The sequence below is a fragment of the Capricornis sumatraensis genome, chromosome 13 (genome assembly GCF_032405125.1).
Source record: "Capricornis sumatraensis isolate serow.1 chromosome 13, serow.2, whole genome shotgun sequence".
NCBI lineage: Eukaryota > Metazoa > Chordata > Mammalia > Artiodactyla > Bovidae > Capricornis > Capricornis sumatraensis.
Genome location: NC_091081.1, coordinates 26,061,988 through 26,088,528, shown reverse-complemented (window position 1 = coordinate 26,088,528; position 26,541 = coordinate 26,061,988). Strand labels below are relative to the sequence as shown.

The following is a 26,541-nucleotide window of genomic DNA, read 5'->3' as shown; positions in this document are numbered from 1 at the left end:
TAAAATACGGGTAAGTTTAACGCTCCTTTGATTGTTATCCATGGCAGACATTTTGGATCCAAGGTAAGAATCCAAGTAAGAAAATAAACAGCCAGTCCCTGATGACTCATAAGTCCTGCTCAACTAGATGAAAGCTTCTACCGAGAGGAAGCACTGCCACTCCTCCTGGCTGGCCTTGTGTTTCTTTCAGTGCTCTAAAGAACTTTGTGCTTGGATGGCTCTGCTGTGTCAGGCTGCTGGACAGGAGTTGATGCTCACGGCACCGCTGACCAGGGCTGCTTTACTGAAGCTCACCGGGCGCCCGTCAATCACGAAGTGACGGATGCAGCCTGTGAAGGGTCTGCCGGGGGCCAAGCGTGGTGTCAGTAGAGACTCTGGAAAAAGAAATGAACACCAAGTTTGCAATCGAGGCATCCCAAGCCCAAATACTACTTTGTGGCAAAAATACACGTCATAACCACTTAGATTATCACGATGATCTACATGTCAAAGATGGAATACAGTAATTTACTTATTTTTAAGGAATATTATCTGTTTTTGAAGTAATATGAACATGTAGTAATTTTAGAGTTTTGAGTATAATTCAGCTGGGTATTTACCACTGAAATTTACCACTTACAAGTAAAATCTCAGCAGTGAGTTTTCAGGATTTGCTTATGCTTTTTAGAGTTAATTTTACCTGGACCTCACTTATTTTGTATGATTTACTGAGACAGGAAAGAAAATTCACCTTCCAGACTCTTCTTGGAATTGGTTAATGTTTCTGTTTAATTTGTATCATTACCCTTCATCCTTAATCCTCCACATTTTTGCCAAGCTCATAAAATATAATGAGAAAATAATGAATTCAAATAAACTAAATTTTACTTTTCCTGAGCTCTCACGGTTTAAGAACTATAAATAGGATAAAGATAACTAGCCTAGTCTTTGTGTGGGTACAGGTGCCCTGGGGTATGCCAGAGGAACTTTCTCCCCTTATTTTAATTAGCGATCTGGAAGAAGCCTTGTGCTTATTAATTGTACAGACACAATTAAATGTGTTGAAATGATAGAAGCAATATAATTTAAAGCAATTTAGGGAGCTTAGGAATATCATGAAATTAAAATCCATTTAGTCAAAGTTATAATTATGTACAAAACAGCTATGTGAACAGTGGCAGATAAAAAGATGGAAAACACTCAGAAATCAGTAACTTGGGAAAGAACATAAAAAAGGACAGCAAGTTAAATACCATCAAGGGGCTGTAATAAGTTTTCTAAGTAATGTAGATTAAGAATATGCAGAAGCTTGTTTATTGAAAATGATGGAAATAGTATTTCATATTTAGAATGATAAGCATCAAGTTTTAGATTTGGAAGTGGCCTAAGAGGTCAATTCCCCTTGTCTCTAGATTAGTATGACTTTGTCATACTTTTGTCATTCTTCAAGACTGAACAGTATATGTACATCATCAGAATAAAGAGTGAACAGGAAAGAATATAAGGGGTAAAACATCTCTTCTGTTCATTTTACATACTAGTTTTAGAACATGGATTTTGAATCTGCCCAGGCTTACCACTGTTTGGTTCATGGGGGACAAATTCTAGAGGAAACAGTTCATATAGAAATTATGGTTTGCATAATTCACTATGCAATTTATTACAGTGGTGGCAAAGTGCCCCAGAACCCTAAGTAATTGATTAATAAAATCAACACATGATTTTAAGAGCAAACATTCCTCAGGTTAAAAGCTTGACTATATTCAGAATAATGCAAGATTTTCAGCAGAGGAATGAATAGTTGCTAACTCAAAAACTTAACTTCTCATTTTGATTTTTAAATGATCATACAATAAAGTTGAATTTTCTGATACAAAGTTCATGAATTTCAATGCATTAACTCTTTGTTGATAGAAATAGTGTGTTACCAGAGCTCTGCCTGGTATAAGAGCACTGGTTGGGATTCTAAGATTTCAGGACATACAGTGGTTTTGTTTATGCCTAATTTCCTTTAGTTATTCTTTTTCATGCCCCAGTTTCTGATATTTTTTTAGTGGAGTTAATCTTGAACAGCTCAAAAATTATGTAATTAATGATGTTCAGCTTAAATTATACTTTTTTTTTGTCCTAGACTTGCTACATGATCTGTAGATGGAATTAAAAGCTGCAGTGGTGCAGGCTGGTGGGTAAACCTCACCGGCCTTGCTAATTCCTGTGTACTGGCTCATTAGCTCAAATTTGCTATTCATGATATGTCTCAGGTAGGCAGAATTTGGCTTCAGGTATATCCTGCCCAGCCAGCCTATGGAGCAAGTCTTGTAGTGAGAGATGATGGTAGTGTGTCATGCTGGAATGAGACTCAAAAAAACAGAAATCAGAGAGAGAAATATGTGTCTGAATGATGCAGTAAGCACTTCGGGTACAAAGAACAAATACTGTAACTTCTATGAGGGAGGGCCATGCTTGTTTGGTCCATCTCCTGGAGCCCAGCACAGTGCTTAATAGACACTCAGTATCCCAGGTGGCGCGTGAAAGGTCAGGGCAAGGCCAGGACGAAAGGTCAGGCGTGCTGAGGCATGCCCGGGCATGTCGGGACATGCCCCGGCAGAGGGCGCTGCAGACACACCCCGGAGACGGGCCGGCAACCAAGCCGACCAATCAGGAGCCGACACGAAGCCCACGCCATCCAATCAGGAACCGACATGGAGCCCTTGAACACCAATCACCGCTGAGCCCGCGTTTTCTTCCTTATATGGGAGCCCTGCCCGGGCTATAAAACCCCTTCCGCGCCCCTCACACCTCGCAGACTCCACAGACTCCCTTTACCCCGCTGACTCCCTTTGCTTCGCAGACCCCCTTCTCTCCCTTGCTTACCCGCGCCCGGCCCGAGAGCGACCGCCCAATAAAAGGCCCTGTTCAACGGTCCATAGGGGTGGTTCCTTCTTCCCGCGGCGTTTCTTATAGCGCGAGTGGTAAAGAAACTGCCTGCCAATGCAGGAGGCATAAGAGATGCAGGTTGGATCCCTGGGTCAGGAAGATTTTCTGGAGAAGGGAATGGCAACCCACTCCAGTATTCTTGTCTGGAGAATCCCCGTGGACAGAGGACCCTGGCGGGCTATAGTCTATTGGGTGGCAAAGAGTTGGACACGACTGAAGCGACAGCATGTACACGTTTGTTGTGTGATGAAGTCATGCTCTCTGGAAGTAAGGAGTATGCTATTTAGCTTCAATCATATTCTGCAGTGAGTGCCATAAAACTGATATTCAGGGTGAGGTGGGGTGGGGCATGTGTGTAAGAAGCTTGTGAGTTGGATCCTTAAGGTCAATAGGAGTTAACTTGGTGGAGAAGTGGGAGAAGCAAGAAAGAAGAGCATTTTCTAGAAATTGAGGCCTTGTGCTCTGTGTGACTTAAGTGCTTTTCTAGAGCAAAGTTCACCACTGAACATTCAGAGAACTGCAAGCCCCAGGAGGTAGGGGGAGGCCCTAGAGGCAAGGGGGCAAAGTGGGGAGAGATAATCAAGACGTTGCATGCTAGGCTGACTTTGATCCTGTAGGCCTCTGGGAACCTGCAATATTTTAAACTATGTTGTGATCTCCAGGAAGAAAGCAACGTGCAGAAATGGAAGGACTGACAGCACCCATCTTCCTCACTACCTGCACGAAGTGCAGTGTGGTCTTTGCCAGTATTTCAGAACTGAAGCCTGGAGCAGGAGGAGAGGACTAAGGAATGGAGACAGGAGTGGATAATAGAAGTAAAGGAGAAAGATTGCTTTTTGAGGATCTCCTATTTCATCAATGAGTTGTTATTGTCTATACTGGCATTTTGAAAAATCCACATTACAAAGCAGAGGACTGCTTAGTTGCTACTATTTTGTGAGTACCCAAGACTGGATGCTTAATCTTTCTCCCTCTGTTGGTTAAAGCATTATTTGCCTTTACATGGGTCAGTCTAAAATAGTATAGTTAGGATGCAAAGAAAAACTATATTAAGTTTTTCCTTTAAATTCTCACCAAATTCCAGTTATAAAAGCTTGATTTTCCCCTCATGCTACCTTTATCATTCAGTTTTCCCAAGTGAATGAAGTGTGTGAAATAAACACTTGCAACACAAGGTCATGGTCCCTGCTTTAGAGGCTTAAAGTAACTGTGGGGGGTCCATACATGCCCCATCACCATCCGGGACTACGCACCATTCTTGGCAGATGACAGCACTGATGTTACAATGATGTTTACAGAACTGCAGCTGGGAACCTCTCTTAGGGAATGTCACTATGTAGGAACAACAGAACTTATGGTCTGCAGCTGTTTTCACGTTTCACACTAGTCCTGGACGGGAAGAACTGTGTATTCTCTCTTAGTGTGGAAGAGGAGTAATTCACCAAACTTTTAGTCTTCTAAGGTTCTCAGATCCTACAGCAGCAGTAACAAATTTTTCTTTGTGTAAGAGAGAAAACAGTGTGTTTTGCTGTGTGTATGTGAGAGGTGTGTGTAAAGAGAAGAGAACATTCAGCAGATACAGCAGAAGGAGGGCCGTATCTGCCATTTGGAATGCAGCGTGTAGTTCTCATCTGTTACTTTGTTTTGGTGCTTGGATGAGCTGTGTGCTTCCTAATTGTCAGTATACATTTTCCTATGAAAGGATGTGTGTGTGCTCAGTCGCTCAGTCATGTCCGACTCTGTGACCCCAGGGACTGTATCCTCCAGGCTCCTCTGTCCATGCAATTTCCCAGGCAAGAACACTGGAATGGATTGCCATTTCCTCCTCCAAGGGATCGCCCTGACCTAGGGACTGAACCCACATCTCTTGCATCTCCTGCATTGGCAGGCAGGTTATTTACCACTGCACCACCTGGGAAAGTCCCCTATGAAAGGATATTGTATATAAAATTCTTGGAGTTACTAGGTGAATTATAAAAATACATAGCTCAACTCTTAATACTGTAATAACAATTATGACAACTTAAGTGTTTTTCTGGATTTGGAAACTCGTCACTTTAAATAACTCTTACCTGGAACACCTCCAACAAACACAGGCTCCCTGTGATCAACTGGTTTTGGATTTAGGGGTCCAACCACGTGGTTCACTTCAGAGTCTACATCCAACTGAACCACATTTGAATCTCTAATAACTGAAATACAGGGAAAAGAGTGGTCATAAGTGATATTGAGGTGATTAATTTTCACATGAAAGGGAATAATTGATTACAGCAATAGCTTTTATTTATTCCAGAATAAACCATACACTTCCCTCTAATCACTGAAAACATCAGTGTCTAACCAATCACTGTAAAATTTTCCTTTGAAAGGGAGAATATTTAGAATATGCTTTCTGATACTTTTTCTTTGCTTCATAAATAATGCATTATTTAAACAACTCCATAAGACTATTTTGGCAGCATTAATATTTTCAAATCACATGTGGATTCAATATACACATTTTAGCACATTTGATTCTCTTTCCTTGACTACTTTTAGACTGTCAGTTATTACCTATTCTGTCATATGTTACACAGACTAAGTTCTTTCAAGTCATCATGTCAGAGGTGGGTGTACAGGCTCACTTTATCAGGGAAACCCAGGACACACGGCTTTCCTCACCTGTAATTCTGTGCCATCTGCCATCACAGAGACTCTGCTTGGGTGTCACTGAGGTGGAAAAGTCTCTGATGCCATTGTTGACTTTCACTATGACCTGCAAAAAATAGGGCACATTGTGGAATTTTATTTCATTTCTCCTCACTGAGATAAGATGAGATTTCTTACCTTTACCACAGGGAAGCAAAACTTTGAACATCCAGACATTAGCTTTGCAATTTGAACACAAGGGGTCACTGTTCAGTAGACTAGAGAAAATGTGTTCCTCAGAAAGAGAACAAAATAAAGACACTGGAGAGAAGAGGGGGCAGAGGAACAGTAAGATAGCACAATGAATTCCTTTAAAGATGGAATGTGCTGTACAAGGCAGGTGAAGGTACTGAGGAAGAGCTGGACTCTAGAGCCAGACTGCCTGGACTCATACTCAAGCGCTCCTACGTCCCTCGCTCTGTGCCACGTTTTCTCATTTGCAAAATAAGAGTGATAACTGTAATACTTACTTCACAAGGTTATTGGGATTAAATGATTTAATCCATATAAAGCATTTAGAATAGTATTTGACATACAGTAAGCACCATATAAGGATTTGTTTTCATTGTTATATGGTTTTATAGAATATACTGGAACTCAAATGAAAATTATATTAAGTTAGGGACATTGATGAAAATATGCTTCATATTTATTTGAATACTCTCATGAATGTTCCTTAGTAATATTATTTAAGGATGAAAGTGGTGTTTAATTATAACAATTGTTTTTATTTTTAGCAGCTGAAAAGAATGTATGTGTGGTATGCATACATATTATAGACAGATGAACGTTTGCTGCTTCCATTTGTTGTAAAAAATTCCTCTTCTGATTCTTTTATTAAAACTTTTTAATTATTGATTTTTTGGGCTTTGCCACAATTTCATGGCTCTTTGCTCTAATCAAGTCAATTCCCAACATATGAATCTGAATCAAAAAATTGCCTGCATTTAAATTTTATGTTTTAGCTTTCCTGTTGTTTGTTTTTCCCCTCAGTTAGGAAAGATCGACGAAATAATTCTGTGAAATAAAATACTGCTTCAGATCTAGAATCCAAGGTCAGAGAAGACAGACTTGTTAAAACAGTTTGTAACATACTACCTGTCCATTTTTCATGTGAACATTTAGGTATTCCCCATTGACACTGTGGCCGTGAACAAGGGTTCCAGAACTGCTTCTGGGACGGACTTCAAATGCAATCTCAAACTTCAATCCAATATTGAAAGACTCATCTGTGGAGAGAAATACTATTAGTTCTCAAGAACAGCAACCTAAAGTTTGTAACCATGGCATGATTTCGTAATCTCATATTTTTGGTATCTCTTTTGGAAAGTTTGATGCATTTTTCAGTAGATAGGTGGAAAGTGTCATTTTCCATGTCAAACACACTGGAAAGCTCTGAGCGGGTCTGGAGTGCGGGGTGGAAACAGCACGCCGAAAATTCGTCATGGCTATGGGAGCTCAGGCGAGGAAAAATTGATTCCAACTAGCAGGACGATTTATTATTTCAAAAGTGAGAAGCAGGAAAGAGCTAACTAGGAAGAACTGGTCTGAACACAAGTGCAGAGACTGGGACGTCTGGAGAGCACTGCAGAGGCCTGCGAGCGAGGGTGGAGGGAGGGTGAGTAGAGAAGGCCAGCAGGAGCCACACGGGGAAGGGCTCCAGGGCTCCAGGGCTCCAGAAGGGAAGATAGACTTTATACTGCAGACAATGAGCATAGGAGGTGACCTGATCGGATCTGTATTTAAAATAATTCTTAAAAAAGATCACTGGAGCCAGTGCTGCAGAGCATTTGGGAGGAAAGAGAAAGAACAGCAAAAGCGGTTAGGAGCTGTTTTTGCAGTGATTCAAGAAAATGAATTCTTAAGAACAGCTGTGTTCACTCCAAGAGACTCACTGCAAAGGTGGGCATCTTAATCGTGTTCACTTCACATGGCTTCTTATAGATCATTTTTTAAAGTTTTCCTGTTATTAATGTTTATTGAGAACATAAATTGTGCAGGTTGCTATGCTTTTCAGACTATCTAAACCTTTGAGTTCTTTTCACTGAAATTCAACGAAAGGCAGAGGAATGTGCCTGTTGGTGTTTTAGTAGGGATAAAGAAGGAGCTGCTGCTGCTGCTGCTAAGTTGCTTCAGTCATGTCTGACTCTTTGCGACTCCACAGATGGCAGCCCACCAGGCTCCGCTGTCCCTGAGATTCTCCAGGCAAGAACACTGGAGTGGGTTGCCATTTCCTTCTCCAGTGCATGAAAGTGAAAAGTGAAAGTGAAGTCGCTCAGTTGTGTCTGACTTTTAGCGACCCCATGGACTGCAGCCCACCAGGCTCCTCCGTCCATGGGATTTTCCAGGCAAGAGTGCCGGAGTGGGTTAAGGAGAAAGGCAAGTAAAATCGTGAACTAGACAAAGAGAGGAAACATTGCCTCCGGCTATTCTGTTGGACATGGGGATGGTTTAAGGAGGGATAACTGGCTGCACTGTAGGTCTTTATTCAGGGCATGCTGAAGGCAGGAACATTCTCCTGTTTTCCTTCTCAGCACCTGTTCTGGTGCCCTCCTCACACCTGATGGTTGCTCTACAGAATGCTGTTGGAAGGGACTAGATAGTGACTGTGGGTAGTCTGTTTAGGATTTTATTTCCTTATTTTTAGAACCATTATGTTCCCTCACTTGGCACAGGGACTGTCATACCAGAGGCACACAATGAAAACTTTGTTGCGTGAGAGTAAGAGTTGAGAATAAAACTCCAGAAAGAAAATTTTTTAAGGATAGCTTTGTCTGCTGGAGTTGCTGGAGAGGGGAGGAAGTGGAACTTTCCTTAGCAGAAACAATGGGTGCTGCTTAGAAGGAGCAGAGAAAACCCCAGTGTGTGAGGCAGCCAAAAGCCCACACAGGTTAGACCACGGTGCAGCACAGAAAGTCTAAAGAAGCCAAGATGGTCTATCCCAAGAGGCTTGCCAGCTGTGGGGAAGCACTGGCTGGGGAAAGCAAACAGGGATTGGCACGGTCCATGTGTCTATCTGGACGGCAGCAGAGGAGAAAAGTGGTCCTTATGAAAAGTGACCATTTTCAAGGGCTGAGTTTGCTATTGTGGCTTTTAACTTTGGGCCCAATATCCCTGTTAGCCATCTCCAGGAAAGAAGTATTTAATGATTCATGTTTTAACGTAAATCATTGTTACCTAGGACCACGTAACCTCCTTCTGTTGAGAAGTATGTTCCTGTTTCCATTGGACCTTCGAAACAAGGAGTCACACTAAATGTCTGAGCCGCAGAGGTGATGGAGGCCCCATTGAGCTGAAGATTGCTGAGGCAGCCGCTGAAGCTGTAGACCGAGTTTATCTGAGAGGAGAAGGCACTTCTTAAAATCCATTTTCTCACCACTCACAGACACACCAATGAAGGGATTTGTGTCCTGAGAGGAACCTACCAATTTCTTGCCCTATTTGTTTCAGCTATCTGAATAGTCAATCATTTTCCAGATTGTTGCTTTTTAACTAGATCTTCGAAGCTAGAATTTTGTATTAGATAATAACAGCCTACCTAATTAAGGTACAAAAATTTCAACATTTTTCACAAGGTAAATTGCAGCTGTGGTTTTCAAATTGAATTAGAAATATTCTCATTTGTTTTCTTCAAGAAAGACAGCTGTGCCCTAGATCACCTAATGCTGTTGAGGGCTAGCAAAGAACTAAACTGTTAAATCTACCATGGTTAAATAAACAGCAGAGGATTTGCTTTACTGGCTTGTGTTTGAGCATTTATCATACCACAGGACATGAAACATGGGCCACTTCAGATAACCGATTTCACAGTTTTAGAAATCTTTCTTTTAAAGAAGCTGTCATGGAATTGGGGCTACTCATCTAAAATCAAATTAAATATGAACATTTCCCCCCATTTTTGCCTTACACACACATATTAATGGATCTTTGTTGTTGTTGTTTAGTCACTAAATAGTGTCTGACTTTTTTGTGACCCTGTGATCTGTAGCCTGCTAGACTCCTCTATCCATAGGATTTTCCAGGCAAGAATACTGGAATGGATTGCTATTTCCTTCTCCAGGGGATCTTTCTGACCCAGGGATCAAACCTGAATCTCCTGCATTGGCAGGCAGATTCTTTACCACTGAGCCACCAGGGAAGCCATTTAATGGATCTTAGAAGTGTATTCTTTGTGTTAAAGTCAAACCTGTATTTATATTAAAAATAAACTTAGTCCTTTGATGCATTCCTTTTTTGCTAAATATTTTTGAAGGTCCAATATTTTAAACTTTTAAATTACAAAATAATGTTGTTTTCTTCTACCATATCCTCATGTTCCCCAAGGGGTGACCACATTTCCTTGTACAATTACAAATTGTGTGTGTGTGTGTGTGTGTGTGTGTAAGAAATGAAAATGAGATCATAGTTTACATAATGGCCTGAAAGTTTTTTTTTTTTTTACCCAATAATATATAATATAATGACTTGCTTTCTTTTTTGGCTAGTTTTTTTGGGGGGCTGTGCCATGCAGCCTGCAGGATCTTAGTTCCCTGACCAGGGATTGAGCCCAGGCCTGGGTGGTGAAAGCACTGAGTCCTAACCACTGGAGCACCAGGGAATTCTCTTTTGGGGAGGGGGAAAGCTGTGTGCATTCATTCAGCAATCCTAAACCAGAAACTGTCCTCTCCCCTCTGATCCTGTGTCTCAACCTGACTCTTGCTGTGTTCTCCAGCTCTCCCTAGCTCTTTAAGACTAAAAGCGTGGGTACTTGCTGAATCAATAAGCATCCCTTGAGACATAACGTTTCACGACAGTTTATACCTCTGAAACATTTTTCATCTCACCTCTACCTTAGAATCAAAAGATTACTCTGGGCTTTGTGATGTCACAGGGTGGACAGATAACCATAAAACAATATCCACTTATGTATCCCATCTCCAGCCAAAGTACAGTTTTACTTTTGCCAGTTTTCTAATCATAAAGTGAGGGCTAGACTAAACAATCTTTCAACTCTAAAGGTTGATGGCTCTACTTGATCACACCTGGCTTACCTGCACATTTTTCACAGCCCTTCCAGGGGCCACACCTCCCAAATAAATAGGACCCCTGATTTTCCAGTCAGCTCCTGCAGGGGGAAGACTTTCTTCTAAGATTCGAAGTCCATCAATTATCATTCGGCCGCTGCTCTTTTCCCGAATAAATATCACCTTGATGGAGAGAAGGACAACCGCGTGTCTTTAGCACGTCCAAAGATTGGTGGAAAGGCTGTGTTGCTTCTCCTCCCAACTGTGCTGTCATCTGCAGTGCTGCAGAGGTTCTTTAGAGAGTGGTCCTTTCACCAAAGGTCAGGAGTTTGTCTCTTCTTTTGAAGCCTGATTTAAAGTTACAGGCTTAATCTCTGAATACAGCTTATGTTTAGCAGAGTTCTCTGTCCCAGCTGGCAGCCCACATGCTCTCGCTTCTAAATTTGATTATAATTAATTGTAATGCAGCTGACACTGCTTACTTTCCCACTATACACACACAGAATTGCTTTGATATTTAGGTTATTCTACCTGTTGTATCCTTTCTTCCTAGTAATACAGGTGACATTGCTTATTTTTCCCACTATACACACACTGAATTGTTTTGATATTTAGGTTATTCTACCTGTTGTATCCTTTCTTCCTAACAGATTTACTCTATTTTGTACCTTCCACAGCTTAGTCTATAAGACACTCAGCAATCACAGAAAATTTAGAATATTATAGGCAGTGGAAAAAAACCCAGTCAAGTGAAAAATCCTTAGAAACCAAACTTCAGCTTATGCTGACCACTGATCTTTTGTTTAAAGTAACTGCACTAAAAATAGCTGATCTGTCAAAAAAATTATACTCAGATTATATTTCTTTTAAAATAATAAGCTTCAAGATTTTTGTAATAAATTAATGAAAGTTTCTGAAACTGAGCTCTGAACATATAGCAACAAAATTTGTAAATGGATGTTTCTAGAGAAACCACTAGTGGGGTATTAGAATGGTGGACGTTTGCTGATAATAATATTCTCTGCCTTCAACTTACATCATGCCACAATCCATCATTGTATTTCTCCTGGCTTCTAATCTTCAGCTTCTTGTGGCCAACATTAAACATGAAAACCAAGCGGCCATGGGCTAAGAACAGAGTCATGAAGTTATTCTCTTCTTGATCTGAGACATAGAAAATCATCCCATGGGAGGAACGTGTTTTCAGACGAATGGAAAACTGGGATCTGGTAAATGAGAAGGAAAAGCTTACCACTTGTCAAAGAAGACTGTGATCTCTAACTTCCCAAGACAATACAGCGTAAGGAAGAATAAAGCCATCTGATCTAATCCCAAGCAACATTACTTCTAATTACATCTTATTATTATTGTGAATATCGGGTAAGCACTGCTAATTCAAAAATGTAAATCCTTCTCCATTTCCTCATACAACAGGGATAAATCCCACATTTAAGAAAGTGTTGTTTCAATAAATGCTGGAGAAAATGTGGAGAAAAGGGAACCCTCTGGACTGCTGGTGGGAATGTAAATTGATACAGCCATTATGGAGAACAGTGTAGCGATTTCTTAAAAAACTAGGAATAAAACTACCATATGCACGCATGCTAAGTCGCTTCAGTCGTGTCTGACTCTTTGCGACCCTATGGACTATATCCCATGAGGCTCCTCTGTTCATGGGATTCTCCAGGCAAGATTACTGGAGTGCATTGCCATACCCTCCTCCAGGGGATTTTCCTGACCCAGGGATCAAACCCACATCTCTTACGTCTCCTGCACTGGCAGGTGGGTTCTTTATCACTAGCACCACCTCAGAAGCATAAAATTACCATAAGACCCAGCAATTTCACTGCTGGGCATATGCGCTGAGAAAATCACAACTGAAAAAGACACCAGTACCCCAATGTTTATCGCAGCACTATTTACAATAGCCAGGACATGGAAGCAGCCTAGATGTCCACTGACAGATGAATAAAGAAGTTGTGGACATATGTACAATGGAGTATTCCTCAGTCATAAAAAGAAAAAGAGTTTGAATCACCTCTAGTGAGGTGGATGAACCTAGAGCCTGTTACTACAGAATGAAGTAAATCAGAGAAAAACAAGTTTCATAAAATAACACATACATATAGAATCTAGAAAAATGGTATTGATGAACCTATTTGCAGGGCAGGAATAGAGACGCAGACACAGAGAACAGACTTGTGGACACAGTGAGGGAAGGAGAGGGCGGGACCAATTGAGAGAGTACCATGGAAACGTATATATTACCATATGTAAAATAGATGGCTAGTGGGAAGCTGCCATATAACATAGGGAGCTCAAACCAGAGATGCCTAGAGGGTTGTGATGTTGGGGGGAGTGGGAGGGAGGTTCAAGAAGGAGGGGACATATGTATAATTATGGCTGATTCACATTGTTGTACGGCAGAAACCGACACAACATTGTAAAGCAATTATCCTCCAACGAAAATTTTTTTTTAAAAAAATATCATGTCTTGCTTTCAAAAACTGATTGCACTTAATTTAGTAAAAATCTTTATGCTAGGGAAGCTTCATGTAGACAAAATACTAGAGAGCAATTAATATGCATATACAAATTTGCATAGAAACAATATGATTTATGTACTATCTAAAATACAGATTCAGTTTTCTCCCCATAAAAATTAATCAATGGGTATCACATGGTAAAAACAGCTACCAAAATGTGTAGAAGTCAAATAAAATTTCTAGAAATTCAGCTTTACGCCACAGATAAGGTACATTTATTAAGCTAATTTTCAGTTTGATTAACTCTGTATTTTTCCTGAAGAATACAAAATACTGATTCTGCCTATTAGGAAAATAGGAAATTAGGAGTTTTTTATTGAATCCACTGACGGTATGAATGTTTGAAAGAGCTATATAAGAGTATCTGGGTGCTAATACTGGAAAAGAAATCTTAAATAATCCTAAATAACTTGGAGAGTTGTGAAACACCAGGAAGAGGTGATGAACTTTAGAGATAGCTTGAGGGTCAGCAGAGACGCAGTGCATTTGTATTTCTAGTGTCTTTCCTTATTAACCTTCCAGCAGTTCAGATGCATTCCCACTTACAGTCTGAAAGCAATTTGTGTCGGAAAGGGAAGGTGACAGTAAGGTTACATGATGAGTCATTTAAAATTTCCCCCATCTTCCTTTCTTTGATTGTATTTTCTTTTTCATTAAGTACAGCAAACTCCTAGGACAGTGCTGTTATATGCACCTTACTTTTGGGAAGAAAGTCACAGAGAATGTTATTTATTGGACAGTTTGAATTATGTTCTATTTAGTAATTGTTTTGATGAAAAAAAGAACAAGATTAAAGCAGCACAGAAAAATTATAGGAAAAAGAACATATGGCAAGTAAGGATGAAGCCCAGCCGTGGCATCAAGTTTCTGAACGGATAGTGTGTTACTTTACTTTTCACCAAAATCTCCTTTTAGGTGTTCAAACTCTTGACGACTGTTGGCTGTCCCTCCATACTGATAGGCGTGCTCTATCGCTCTAGGGCTGTTGGAAAGCTGGCAGTGCGAGTCTCTTGGAATATTCCTCTCTAGGAATTTCAGACCAACAGGATCCCACGAAGGAGCATCTTTACTTTTCCCTCCCTGTAAGAGTAGGAAATGACTCATTTAAGGGATAAAACTGACATACTAGTAGCAAAAATTCACTTTTAATTTTTTATCATTAACAATGATGATTCAGTAATTACAGTGTATATTCTTTGTACATATTCCACTCATAAAATATTAGACCTCTCCATTCCTCTACTACCATAAGCAAATGCCAGCAGTAGCTGCAGCAGTAACAACAAACGACAACAGAGTTATGTTAACAAACCCAAAATTCCCATTTACAGTCTGAAAACAATTTGTATAGTGAAGCTATAGAGACAAGTGCTCTGTGATTTAAATTAAATGCACATTTTAATCAATGGTGGAAAATGAAAAAATTGGCAATAAAGACTCCTGACAGACTTGATAAATAAAATCCTCATATCATATGCAACAATACCACTTGAATACACATATTATTATTTACATATCCTGCATAAAAAGTTAAATACTTAGTAACATCTTCAAAATATTTTTTTAAGAATGTTTTGGGTGATAAGATATGTAGCAAACTTATGTGACAGGATATAGAACGATTTAAAAAAATTATTTTGTGCTCTTGAAATTACACTATTGATTTTAAAATTTACAGTTCTGAAGCTACAGACTAATACTTAATGGTTATTTAGTCAATTTCTGAAGCAAAAGTAAATGCAAGTAAATCTGAGCATTCAGTCATTTACTCATTTATTCAAGCAAATGTTTATTGAGTACCTAATAGGTAGGAGTGAAGAAGAAGAAGAAAAACATCAATGTTTCTGTGTGCCTTCAGTGGGCAGTGTGTGGTGGGGAACAGAAAGGTGAGTGAGACATGGTTCCTGTTTTTTAAGGACTGAAAATTGATTTGGCTTTTAAACAACAAATTGAAAGACAGGTTGTAGCTGGATAGAAAGAACCTTAGATGACTTGGTAAAGGATGGGGCTTTGTTTTTTAGGTGATGAGAAGCACCACAGGTTTGAAAAGCAGAGAGTGGCCTGATCTGATCCACTTCGGAAGAAATCTTGCAATAAAGTAAGAAGAGAGAGGAAATGTTTGGAGCTAGGGAGAGCTGGAGAACACAGCAAGAGTCAGGTTGAGATACAGGATCAGAGGGGAGAGGACAGTTTTTGGTTTAGGATTGCTGAATGAATGCACACAGCTTTCCCCCTCCCTAATTCCCATCGAAATGTCAGAAGAACTATACACATAAAAATAAATCTACCGTAGTCCTGGAAGTATAGGAGGATTTCTACTAGTCAAACAAAGCAGTGTGGAATTTCCATAAAACAATACTGTAATACAGACTGGAACAGACTGACAATATATATCTATTTTTGGTTGTGCTGGGTATTCATTGCTATGCACAGGTTTTCTCTAATTGTGGCAAGTGGAGGGCATGTAGAATCTTCCTAGACCAGGGATTGAACTCACATCTCCTGTATTAGCAGGTGGATTCTTAACCACTAGACCACAAGGGAAGCCCAAAACTCTTAATCTCATATGGGGAAAAGATAAGACCTCCAAAAAAGTCTGTGTTCTGGGCAAATCCAAGAAATCAGGGAAATGCAAATCAAACCCACAGTGAGCTATCACCTCACACTTGTCAGAATGGCTATCATCAAAAAGAACACAAATTGGTGAGGATATGGAGAAAAAGGTATCCTTTTATGCTGTTGGTGGGAATGCAGACTGGTGCAGCTACTGTGGAAAATAGTATGAAGGTATCTCAAAAAACTAAAAATATAACAGAACTCCCGTATGACCCAGCAATTCCACTCCTGGGTATATATCCAAAAATAACACAAAAACTCTAATTTGAAGAGATACATATACCCAATGTTCACAGCAGCATTGTTTACAATTGCCGAGATACGGAAACAACCTAAAAGAGCATCAAAAGATGAATAAGAAGATACATACATTATACACACACACACAACGGACCTACTCCATCATAAAAAGAACAGAATTTTGCCGTTTGCAGCAACATAGATGGACTTGCAGAGCATAATGTTAAGTGAATAAGTCAGAGAAAGACAAATACTGTGGGATATCCTTTATATGTGAAATCTAAAAAAGACAACAAACTAGTGAATATAACAAAAAAGAAGCAGACTCAGAGACAGAACAAACTAGTGGTCACCAGAGGGGAGAGGAAAGTGGGGAGGGGCAATACAAGGGTGGAGAATAAGAGGTACGAACTATTAGGTATAAAATAAGCTACAAGGATATATTGTACAGCATCGGCAATATGGCCAATATTTTATATTAACTATAAACGGAGTACAACCTTTAAAAATCGAGAATCGCTACATATTGTATACTCGTAACTTATGTAACATTATACAACTATACTCCAATTAAAAAAACAAATAAAATAGGGGTTACGGCTGGTCTCACTGATCAGATGAGAGCTGGGCAATCCTTGAGAAGCTGTCAATGCAGATATTTGGGGGAAGCATGGTCTAGGTAAGAGGAAAGTTCAAGGGAGGATCTTAAGGCAGGAGTGTACCTGGCTTACTCTAGAAACAGCCGGTAGATCAAAAGGAGGAGAAGGGCAAGTGAGAACAAGGGTCCCTCACGACACTGTAGGAACTTCAGCGTTTAATCTGAGTGCAGTGGGAGGACCATTTTGAACACAGAAGTAACATGATCAGGCATGTTTAAAAGGATCTGGTTGTTGTGCTGAGAATGTATTATTGGGGAACAAGGTAAAACAGGGAGGTCTGTTGGGAGGCTATTACAGTGGTTTGGATGAGAGACGACAATGGCTTGGACCAGGATGGCAGCACCGGCACTTGACTGCGTTGTTTACATTGGGCCAGGAAGGAGTAGGGAGGGTCAGACTGAAAGAATGAGAAGGAATTGGACTTTCGTTTGTAATGAAGGCAAGTAATGTACATGCTAGGTGCAAAACGAATGAGAGAACAGCTGTCAGTGGCCGCAACTCAAGACTCAAGATTTTGAATGCAAAGTCACTCTAGCTGATGCCACAGATCAACTGTGGATGTGAGTGGTTAAAAGGAAGGTCAGGAAGGAGGGAAAAACAAGGTAAGATCAGAGACCAGTGATTTCTAGGACTGTGACAGAAACTAGAGGCTGTTATGCAACAACAAATGATACTAGAGAATGATCACAGTAAATAGTATACATTTTTATATAAAATACAGAGCAATTTTAACCACTGTAATGAAAAGCAGTTGGAAGCAAGAGCAAAAGCTTACTCAAACTGTTTCTTTGGGAATAAGAACTGATATAACAAATCTAGTAAACTGCAATATCAGATACTACAGAAATCATATCTTCCATACAAACACAGTTGCAAATGAGTAAATTCAATAAAGCACCAGTGACTAGAATTATATGTGTGGAATACAAGGGCAATCTAGAACTTGGTGCAGCATTAACTTTTACCTTTTTATTCTGATTTGTTTTAGGCTTCGAGGAATTTCTTCCTTTTTTGTGAAGGAGAAACAATGGTGAAGACTCAATGGGACACTCATAAAGAGAAGTGTGGACCTTTTCAGAATACCGCTGGAAATCTTCGACCTCTACATCTCTGTCCAACCTGTGTTTGTAACAGAGGAAAGAAAAATCTTAAGAATGTTGTTCAGAATTACATGACCAAACTATGGCAGTCAAAGAACTTTAGCAATTAATTCATGTGTGTGTGTGTGTGTGTGTGTGTGTGTGTGTATGTGATGGGTCTTGATCCACCAACCACTATCTTAATTAGAACCCTTTAAATGATCATTTAACCAATTAACCAATAACTCTGTGCCTGGCACCAGCACACTCTGACAGGTGAACATGTCTTCCCTCACCATGTCCTGGATGATGGGGACCTCATCTGTGTTACTTAATCTGTATTAAATTCCTCCCTTGCATGTTTTTGAACTCAGGGGGTTCTCATTGTCTTTGTTAAGGATAAAACAACATGGTAGTCTACCGAACTGGAGAAGATATTTGCAAACAATATATCTGATCGGGGTTAATATAAAAAATACACAAAGAACTCATACAATTCAACATAAAAACCAAACAACTTGATTGAAAAAGGGGGCATAGGACCTAAATAGCCATTTCTCCAAAGAAGACATAAAGACAGAAAATAGACACATGAAAAGATGCTTAACACCACTAATCATCAGGGAAATGCAAATCAAAACCACGAAGAGATACCACTCACCTGTCATGATGCCTATCATAAAAAAGACAAGACACAATAAGTGTTAGTGAGATGCAGAGAAAAGGGAACCCTCACGTTTTGTTGGTAGGAATGTAACTTAGTGCAGCCACTATGGAAAATAGGCTTCTCAAAACATTAAAAATAGAACTTCCATATGACCCAGCAATGGGTATTTACCAGAAGAAAACAAAAAGACTAATTTGAAAAGATATATGCACCTCTAGTTTCACTTCAGCGTTATTTACAACAGCCACAATATGGAAGCAACTTAAGTGTTGACTGATTGATAGATGAATGGATAAAGATGGGGTATGTATATGTATATGAAACATTATTTAGCCATGAAAAACGAAATCTTGCCATTTGTGACATGGATGCATCTAGGGGGTATCATGTTAAATGAAATAAGTCAGATGGAGAAAGACAATACTACATGATTTCACTTAAAAGTGGAATCTAAAAAACAAACAACAAAACAGGGTCACAGATACAGAGAGCAAATGGGTGGATGCAGAAGGGAAGGTATGAGTCCAAAATTGGTGAAAAGGATTAAGAGGTACAAACCTCCACTTATAAATAAGCCATGGGCATCTAATAAATAACATAAGGAATACAGTCGATAACATAACAACAGTATGGAGAAAGATGGTTAGTAGACTTATCTCGGTGAGTACTTCATATACGCAAATGTCTCCTGAGAAATCTGTATGCGAGTCAAGAAGCAACAGTTATAACTGGATATGGAACAATGGACTGGTTCCAAATTGGGGGAGGAGTATGTCAAGGCTGTATGTCACTCTGCTTATTTAACTTATATGCAGAGTATATCATAAGAAATGCCAAGCTAGATGAATCACAAACTGGAATCAGGATTGCTGGGAGAAATAGAAACAACCTCAGATATGCAGATGATACCACTCTAACGGCAGAAAGTAAAGAGTAATTAGAGAACTTCTTGATAAAGGCAAAAGAGAAGAGTGAAAAAGCTGGCTTAAGACTTAACAGTCAAAAAACTAAGATCATGGCATCCAGTCCCATAACTTTATGGCAAATAGATGGGGAAAAAGTGGAAGCCATGACAGATTTTATTTTCTTGGGCTCCAAAATCACTGTGGACGGTGATGGCAGCCATGAAATTAAAAGATACTTGCTCCTTGGAAGAAAAGCTATGACAAACCTAGACAACATATTAAAAAGCAGAGACATCATTTTGCTGACAAAGGTCTGTATAGTCAAAGCTATGGTTTTCCTAGTAGTGATGTACGAATCTGACAGTTGAACACACAAAGAAGGCTGAGCACTGTAGAATTGATGCTTTTGAATTGTGAAGCTGGAGAAGACTCTTGAGAGTCCCTTTGATTGCAAGGAGATCAAACCAGTCAATCCTAAAGGAAATCAATCTTGAATACTCATTGGAAGGACTGATGCTGCAGCTGAAGCTCCAATACTTTGGCCACCTGATGTGAAGAGCCGACTCATTAGAAAAGAACCTGATGCTGGGAAAGATTGAAGGCAAAAGAAGTGGGTGGCAGAGGATGAGATGGTTAGATAGCAACACCAACTCAAAGGACATGAGTACGAGCAAACTCAAGGAGATAACAGAGGATAGAGGAGCCTGGTGTGCTGCAGTGCATGGGGCTGAAAACAGTCAGATCTGACTTAGAGACTGAACAACAATCAGATGTCAAATCACTGTGTAGTATACCTGAAACTAACATAATATTGTACATCAACCAAATTTCAGCAAGAGAAAACTAATGAAAAAATAGTCATGCATTAAATTAACACAAAAAAGACTTCCTTAAACCTCTGAGGATGATTTGGGTATGTTGCTCTGTATTGTACCACTGATAGTAAGTATAGAAATAACCACATTTAACATTCACAGTTTGCTGTATGCCATGTACTTTATGCACATTATCTCAATTAATCCTCATAACAAGTTTACCAAGCAGGCCCTATTATTATCTGCAATTTGCAGCTGAAGAAACAAAGGCTTACTTAGCCGGTGCCATACAAAAATTAAAAAGCAAAAAACTTACAAACCCAAGTGTGTCAGTTTTTCAAGCACATGCAAGCATTTAATTACTACCCTCTTATGCCCCCAATATTTCATAGTTCTTAATTTTAATAAGGTAAATAATTTAATTTTCAACTTGAACGTCTTTACTGATCATGCAGATTTATGAATACTAAAAATACTGTACCTGGTAAAGTAGGCATTACTTATACATCCGGTGAAATTAGCATACTGGGGAGTGATGGGTGAGCCGCCGAAGTAGAACTTTTTTTCACCTGCTTGGGTCTGCTCCACTTTCCCTTTGGTAGGGTTCTTACTCCCAAGTCTGCTTTTATCTACTATCAATTCATACCTGTAAGGGAAAAAGCTTTTTTAAGCACTACACAGTTAACGTATTACTTGAGTTCCATTCTAGGTTGTATGTTTTCTCATGGAAATGAGAAATGGAACATTTGGTTAATGATAAGAGAGCAAGTTGCCAGACTCTTTGTGAGGCTCAGAATAAAATGGATGAATATTTCTATAGGCAGAAAAGACTCTCCAAATCATGACTGGAATTTAAACCCATAGAAGCAGGTTCAAATGACTAGTCATCAGCAACTTCTTTTTTTTTTTTTTGGTGTGGAAAAATCAGAACATAAATCATGGTGATCATTTAATCACATTTGTGGGAAGCTATTTTCATTCTAAAGCACATTGACAGTGATTGGAAATGGCATCTTGAAAAGACCTATTAACATTTCCCTTTAATGGGAGGGCTCCCCAGGAATGGACACAGAATAGTAGCAGTTTGCAACAGAAAATATATTGCTTTTACAGAAAGAATTTTCCTTTTACGAAAGAGAAATACAGTATTACATACTGTAAAGATAAAGTTAAGACTTTTTAAAGTGAAGTTAAAGTGTTAGTCACTCAGTTGTGTCTGACTCTTTGTGACCCCACAGACTGTAGCCACCAGGCTCCTCTGTCCATGGAATTCTCCAGGCAAGAATACTGGAGTGGGCTGCCATTTCCTTCTCCAAAGACTTTTTAAAATGTGACCATAAATGTAACTTTCTCAACTGTTTAATTAAAACCTAATGAAACCTGTTGTTTGTTAAGTTTTTCTATGTACAAAACATTGTAGTTTAAGTGGTATGTACTGGTACTTCCTTCCGGGAAATTATAGCTTATGGTTTCACTGGGAAAATTTTTATATACCTGTTAATTAATTTTTTTTCCTGTTAATTAATTTTATAGTGACTTATTTGCCATGTTTTAAAAATTAAAAGCAATGAAAAAAAAGTAAGTTGTTCCTTCTACCATTTTTTTAAACACTAGAAAGGTAATAAGAGATAGTCTACTATTAGCAGTGGTCATTGGACGAATTCATGTCCTACAGGTAAAGCCACCTGGTGGAAAGAATATAAAGTGAGGAGCTATACCTTGCTGGGGAGACGGAGGTAACGATGAAGTGGGACAGCCCGTCATTGTACTGCTTATCTGCCGACTGCACCTTGATTCCCTTCACAGCCATGATTACGGTGCCATTATTCAATGAGATGGAGAACATATCTGACTGAAATGCAAGCACAGGTTCTTTAACAATGGAAGCCAGGGATCCAAAAGGTGGACATGTTTTCAACATTTACTTATGGGACTGCTTAAAGGAACACACATATGTGAGAGGTTTGCTTGAAAAATAATTTCTATGAACAGCTACTAGAAAATGCTCTATTGCCTGGACTGGTATGCTACTTATAAAATTAGACACATTTCAATGGAAAGAGGAATTTCCTGTATTTGAACTGAAAATTTCAGGTGATTTTGTCATGCTAAGTAGCTGTTATCCCAGAGTCAGTTACTTTCTTTACTCAAGCATTTCTCTTTTGTCATCAGCCTCACTTTTGAAAAACCAGTATTTTAATTTCTTTGGGGATATAATGAGATGACTAGGCAAGAGTTATTTTGCTATTGTGGCTTTTAAAAATGTTTCATTTTCCAGCTGTGGTACATATACACAATGGGGTATTACTCAGCCATTAAAAAGAATGCATTTGAATCGGTTCTAATGAGGTGGATGAACCTGGAGCCTATTATACAGAGCAAAGTAAGTCAGAAAGAAAAACATGAATACAGTATATTAACACATATATATGGAAGTTAGAAACATGGTAATGATGACCCTATATGCGAGATAGCAAAAGAGAGACAGATGTAAAGAACAGACTTTTGGACTCTGTGGGAGAAGGTGAGGGTGGGATGGTTTGAGAGAATAGCATTGAAACATGTATATTATCGTATGTGAAATAGATCACCAGTCCAGGTTCGATGCATGAGACAGGGTGCTCAGGGCTGGTGCACTGGGATGACCCTGAGGGATGGGATGGGGAGAGAGGTGGGAGGGGGGTTCAGGATGGGGAACACATGTACACCCATGGCTGATTCATGTGAATGAATGGCAAAAACCACCACAATATTGTAAAGTAATTAGCCTCCAAATTTAAAAAAAAAAACAAACAGGAACAAAAAAAGAAAAAAAATGTTTCACTTTCCATCTACAGAGGCAGAAAAATTTTAAAATAGCAGAAGTTAACATCTATTTTTCTAAATTTCTTTACTGTTTGGCAATATTCCTTAAAATATTGGGAAAATGATAATCTTCCTTTTCTTCCCTGATATGGGCCTCAATCTCTACAGTTAGCTCTCAACATAAATACTTTAAGGTCACCAAACTTTTATAAATGTTATCTTATTCTTGACATAGTATTAGTATATCTTTGTTCAGTTCAGTTCAGTTGCTCAGTTGTGTCCAACTCTTTGCAACCCCAAGGACTGCTACCCATGGACTGGAGCTAAAGTTCTACAGCAAATTGAAAAACTATTTCATAAGTTGAGTCACACGTATGTTAGTACTGTATATATACACTGAGGTTCTTAACATATTTTGTGCTGTGACTCTTTCGATAGTTTGGTGACACACATGGGCTCCTTCATAAAATATTTTAAAATCACTCAACAAAATATGTAGGAATACAAAGGAAACCAATTATATTGAAACACAGTTTCAAAATACCAAAATGATAAATATGTGATATATATGTACTTCTACATTAAGGCACTAAATAATAAAATCTAGTAGCAGACCTAATAACTACTTTAATTTAGAAGTGGTATTTTGAGATATATATGACAACTATAACATGAAATGAAAAATACCTTTAATTTCTACTAAAGACAAAATCATAGGTACTGCTAATATTACTGTGGTTTGTTGCTGACATTCACAATTGAAGAAAATGCTAAATTTTAGTTAGAGAAAATAAAGATTTAATTTTTTTCTCACCTAGTTCATGGACCCACTGAATTCTCATCACGAACTCCTTAGGGAGGTTTATGAAGCCCAGGTTAAAAACTCACATATGATATATTTATAATATTTTACAAACTGTTTGAAAAGAGACATTCCATGTGTGTATAGGAGTCAAAATTAATCTGAATTGAAAATTACTTTTAATGTGCTTAGAAGTATTTTTAATAGACAAAACAATTAGCACAAAGAAGTTTCCACCACAAAAAACAAATACTTACCCCTGATGCATAATAGAACAGTAATCCATTTGGCTGTAATGTTCGGAAATTAAAACCTCCTTCAAAGCCATCAAAAAAAGATATTTTCTGACTTGAAGCAATGTAACTCTGTCCATTGAAATATGCTCTGCGAGATATCTGTGTGCCAAAGAAAGTATGAATACAGAGTTTGTGATAATTATCAAATGCCTAAAATGTCCATTTCCTACATACCAAAGGCCTTATCTGCTAGCTCCTATATTAATAGTTATGTTTTGATTTCCAGTTTATGCTAGAATTCAGGCCTGTTAGCCTTCCTTCTGTATGCTGCTGCTAACAGATGGGGTTTCGGCTTGCCTACTTTCTCTACTGTGAGTGAGTGAAGATGCTCACATAGCCTCTCGAGGCTTTGGCATTCCAGCCATTGAAGGGCGCAGCAACTGGACAAGTCCAGAGGATTCCCATAAGCCTTTTTAGCTTAATGATTCTGCTGGTGGCAGAAAGGAACCCAAGGTGTACATAGGATCACAGAGAAAAGAGTTTTTTCAGCTTTTAAGAGAGGTAAGTTTTTTGTCTATTTATTAAAAACCTTTCAATTGTGTACTTACAAGAGAGTCTTCTGGGCATCCATAGCCAACTCCCAGGGTTTCTGTCTGTTCTAATAAATTGAAATCTTTCTTTTGGAACTGGAAGCCCTTCATGCATCCTCTGAAATTGATATCCAGGGGAAGATGTGCTCTTAAGGTCCTGGAAAAGAAAATCAGTCTTTACTGATACAGCTGTGATGATGATGGTGGTAGAGGTGATGATGATGTCTCCCAACACATATGCAGGATGTAAAATTTGAATTTATTTATAGTTATTTTTAATAGCTTTGTAATTATTCACACTTTCATGCTTTCTCTCCTAAGTACACAGTAATTTCTAATTTTGGTATATAGAACAGCTTTATTCTGCATGGAGCCAATTTGTTTACTTCTTTATAGTTTTCAAGATCCTTTAACTTACATCAGCTCATTTTATCTTTATAACAATTCAGAGAGCTAGATGGTGATGCTATTCTTTTTCTTTTACAGATGATTAATAGGTTCAACCATAAAATGAACTGACATATGTATAGGTCAAAAACTGTGAACTCTTGGCAGTTTCACAAGGTTTATCTATAAAATGAAACTAAGAAATATTAAGTCTTTTTTTTTTTTTTCCTATGTTACAAGTAGAAAGTTAGGGATTTGAACCCAGGTCTTCAGTTGTCCACTAATCCTACTTGAGTCATGAACTCAATTACTTGTCTTATTTGCAACACACTAATCAACCAAGGCTAGAGAAGTTTTCAATGAATGTTGGGACTTTGGAGCAATAGGAAAGTGAGAAATCCTTTATCTTTAAGATCAAAGATGGCATTTTGCTCAAAACAGTACCCATCACTATGCCTAATAGATAGGAAGTGCCCAAGAACATAGTATTGGATACTGAATGAATATGAAGTTAATTCTGAGTAGGTTACAATGACTTCAATGTATTTTAGATGAACACTGACCAAACTAAGGAGTAATAGTCCCACTGTATTCTGCTCTCACAAGATCATGCCTGGATGACATGCTAATTGATTGATTAAATTGCACATATAGCAACCACAATGGTTAAAGATCCCAAGTGGCATGGCTGAAGGAATTGAGGATATTTAGTTTGGAAAGGAAGCTTAAAGTTGGGGTCTTATCCCAGAAAAATTAGAATTTCTGGAGAATGACTGTGGGTAGTGATGTTTATAAACATTCTCTAGGTCATTCTAATGAGAACCAGGGTTGAGAGTGACTGGACTGGAATATCGGAATATCCTAATGCTGTCTCTCAGTTTAGGATCTCTCATGCTATGAAATGATTGTAATGAGAGATAGCTGAATTTTTGAATATATCAGAATAATATTTCATTACACTTAATTTGGGTTTCCCAGGCAGCACTAGTGGTCAAGAACCCACCTGCCAATGCAGGAGACATAGGTTTGATCCCTGGATCAGGAAGATCCCCTCGAAAAGGGCAGGACAACTCACTCCAGTATTAATGCCTGGAGAATCCCATGGACAGAGGAACCTGGGGAGCTACTGTCCATAGGGTTGCAAAGAGTCCATATGACTGAAGAGACTTAGCACGCACACATACTTAATTCATGAGGCTTCCCTGGTGGCTCAGCAGTAAAGAATCTGCCTGCAAATGCAGGAGACATAAGTTCGATTTCTGGGTGGAGAAGATCCCCGCGTAGGGGAAACGGCAACTCACTCCAATATCCTTGCCTGGGAAATCTGATGGACAGTAAAGCCTGGCAGGCTACCATCCTTGGAGTCGCAAAAGAGTTGGACACAACTCATTGACTAAACAACAACAACATACTTAATTCACAACTCCTGGGACAGGCTTAAAATTTTGGTTTAGTCTCAGATACTATTTGAGAGTTCAAATAACTCTAAATTAATACTAAAACAAAAGTAAATGGACACAATGCTTCTTTGCTTTCACATATGCTCCACCTTTCCTCCTGTGGATGAGAAATACTGCATTAGACCAT

At 38.9% G+C, this 26,541-nt stretch overlaps 1 protein-coding gene across 1 annotated transcript in view; it reads right to left on the bottom strand.

Moving 5' to 3' along the window:
• The window catches only part of LAMA4 (laminin subunit alpha 4), a 145,180-nt gene continuing 118,639 nt past the window's right edge, over nucleotides 1-26,541 (bottom strand). Inside the window, exons 27-39 of the mRNA XM_068985018.1 lie at nucleotides 24,586-24,724; nucleotides 23,999-24,136; nucleotides 21,853-21,986; nucleotides 20,616-20,780; nucleotides 17,634-17,787; nucleotides 14,046-14,233; nucleotides 11,644-11,833; nucleotides 10,635-10,790; nucleotides 8,782-8,941; nucleotides 6,703-6,833; nucleotides 5,578-5,671; nucleotides 4,989-5,108; nucleotides 1-374 (exon numbers count right to left, since the gene is read on the bottom strand). Coding sequence (XP_068841119.1) covers nucleotides 229-374; nucleotides 4,989-5,108; nucleotides 5,578-5,671; nucleotides 6,703-6,833; nucleotides 8,782-8,941; nucleotides 10,635-10,790; nucleotides 11,644-11,833; nucleotides 14,046-14,233; nucleotides 17,634-17,787; nucleotides 20,616-20,780; nucleotides 21,853-21,986; nucleotides 23,999-24,136; nucleotides 24,586-24,724 — 1,915 coding nt within the window. The 3' untranslated portion in view covers nucleotides 1-228. The remainder of the gene's footprint in view (nucleotides 375-4,988; nucleotides 5,109-5,577; nucleotides 5,672-6,702; nucleotides 6,834-8,781; nucleotides 8,942-10,634; nucleotides 10,791-11,643; nucleotides 11,834-14,045; nucleotides 14,234-17,633; nucleotides 17,788-20,615; nucleotides 20,781-21,852; nucleotides 21,987-23,998; nucleotides 24,137-24,585; nucleotides 24,725-26,541) is intronic.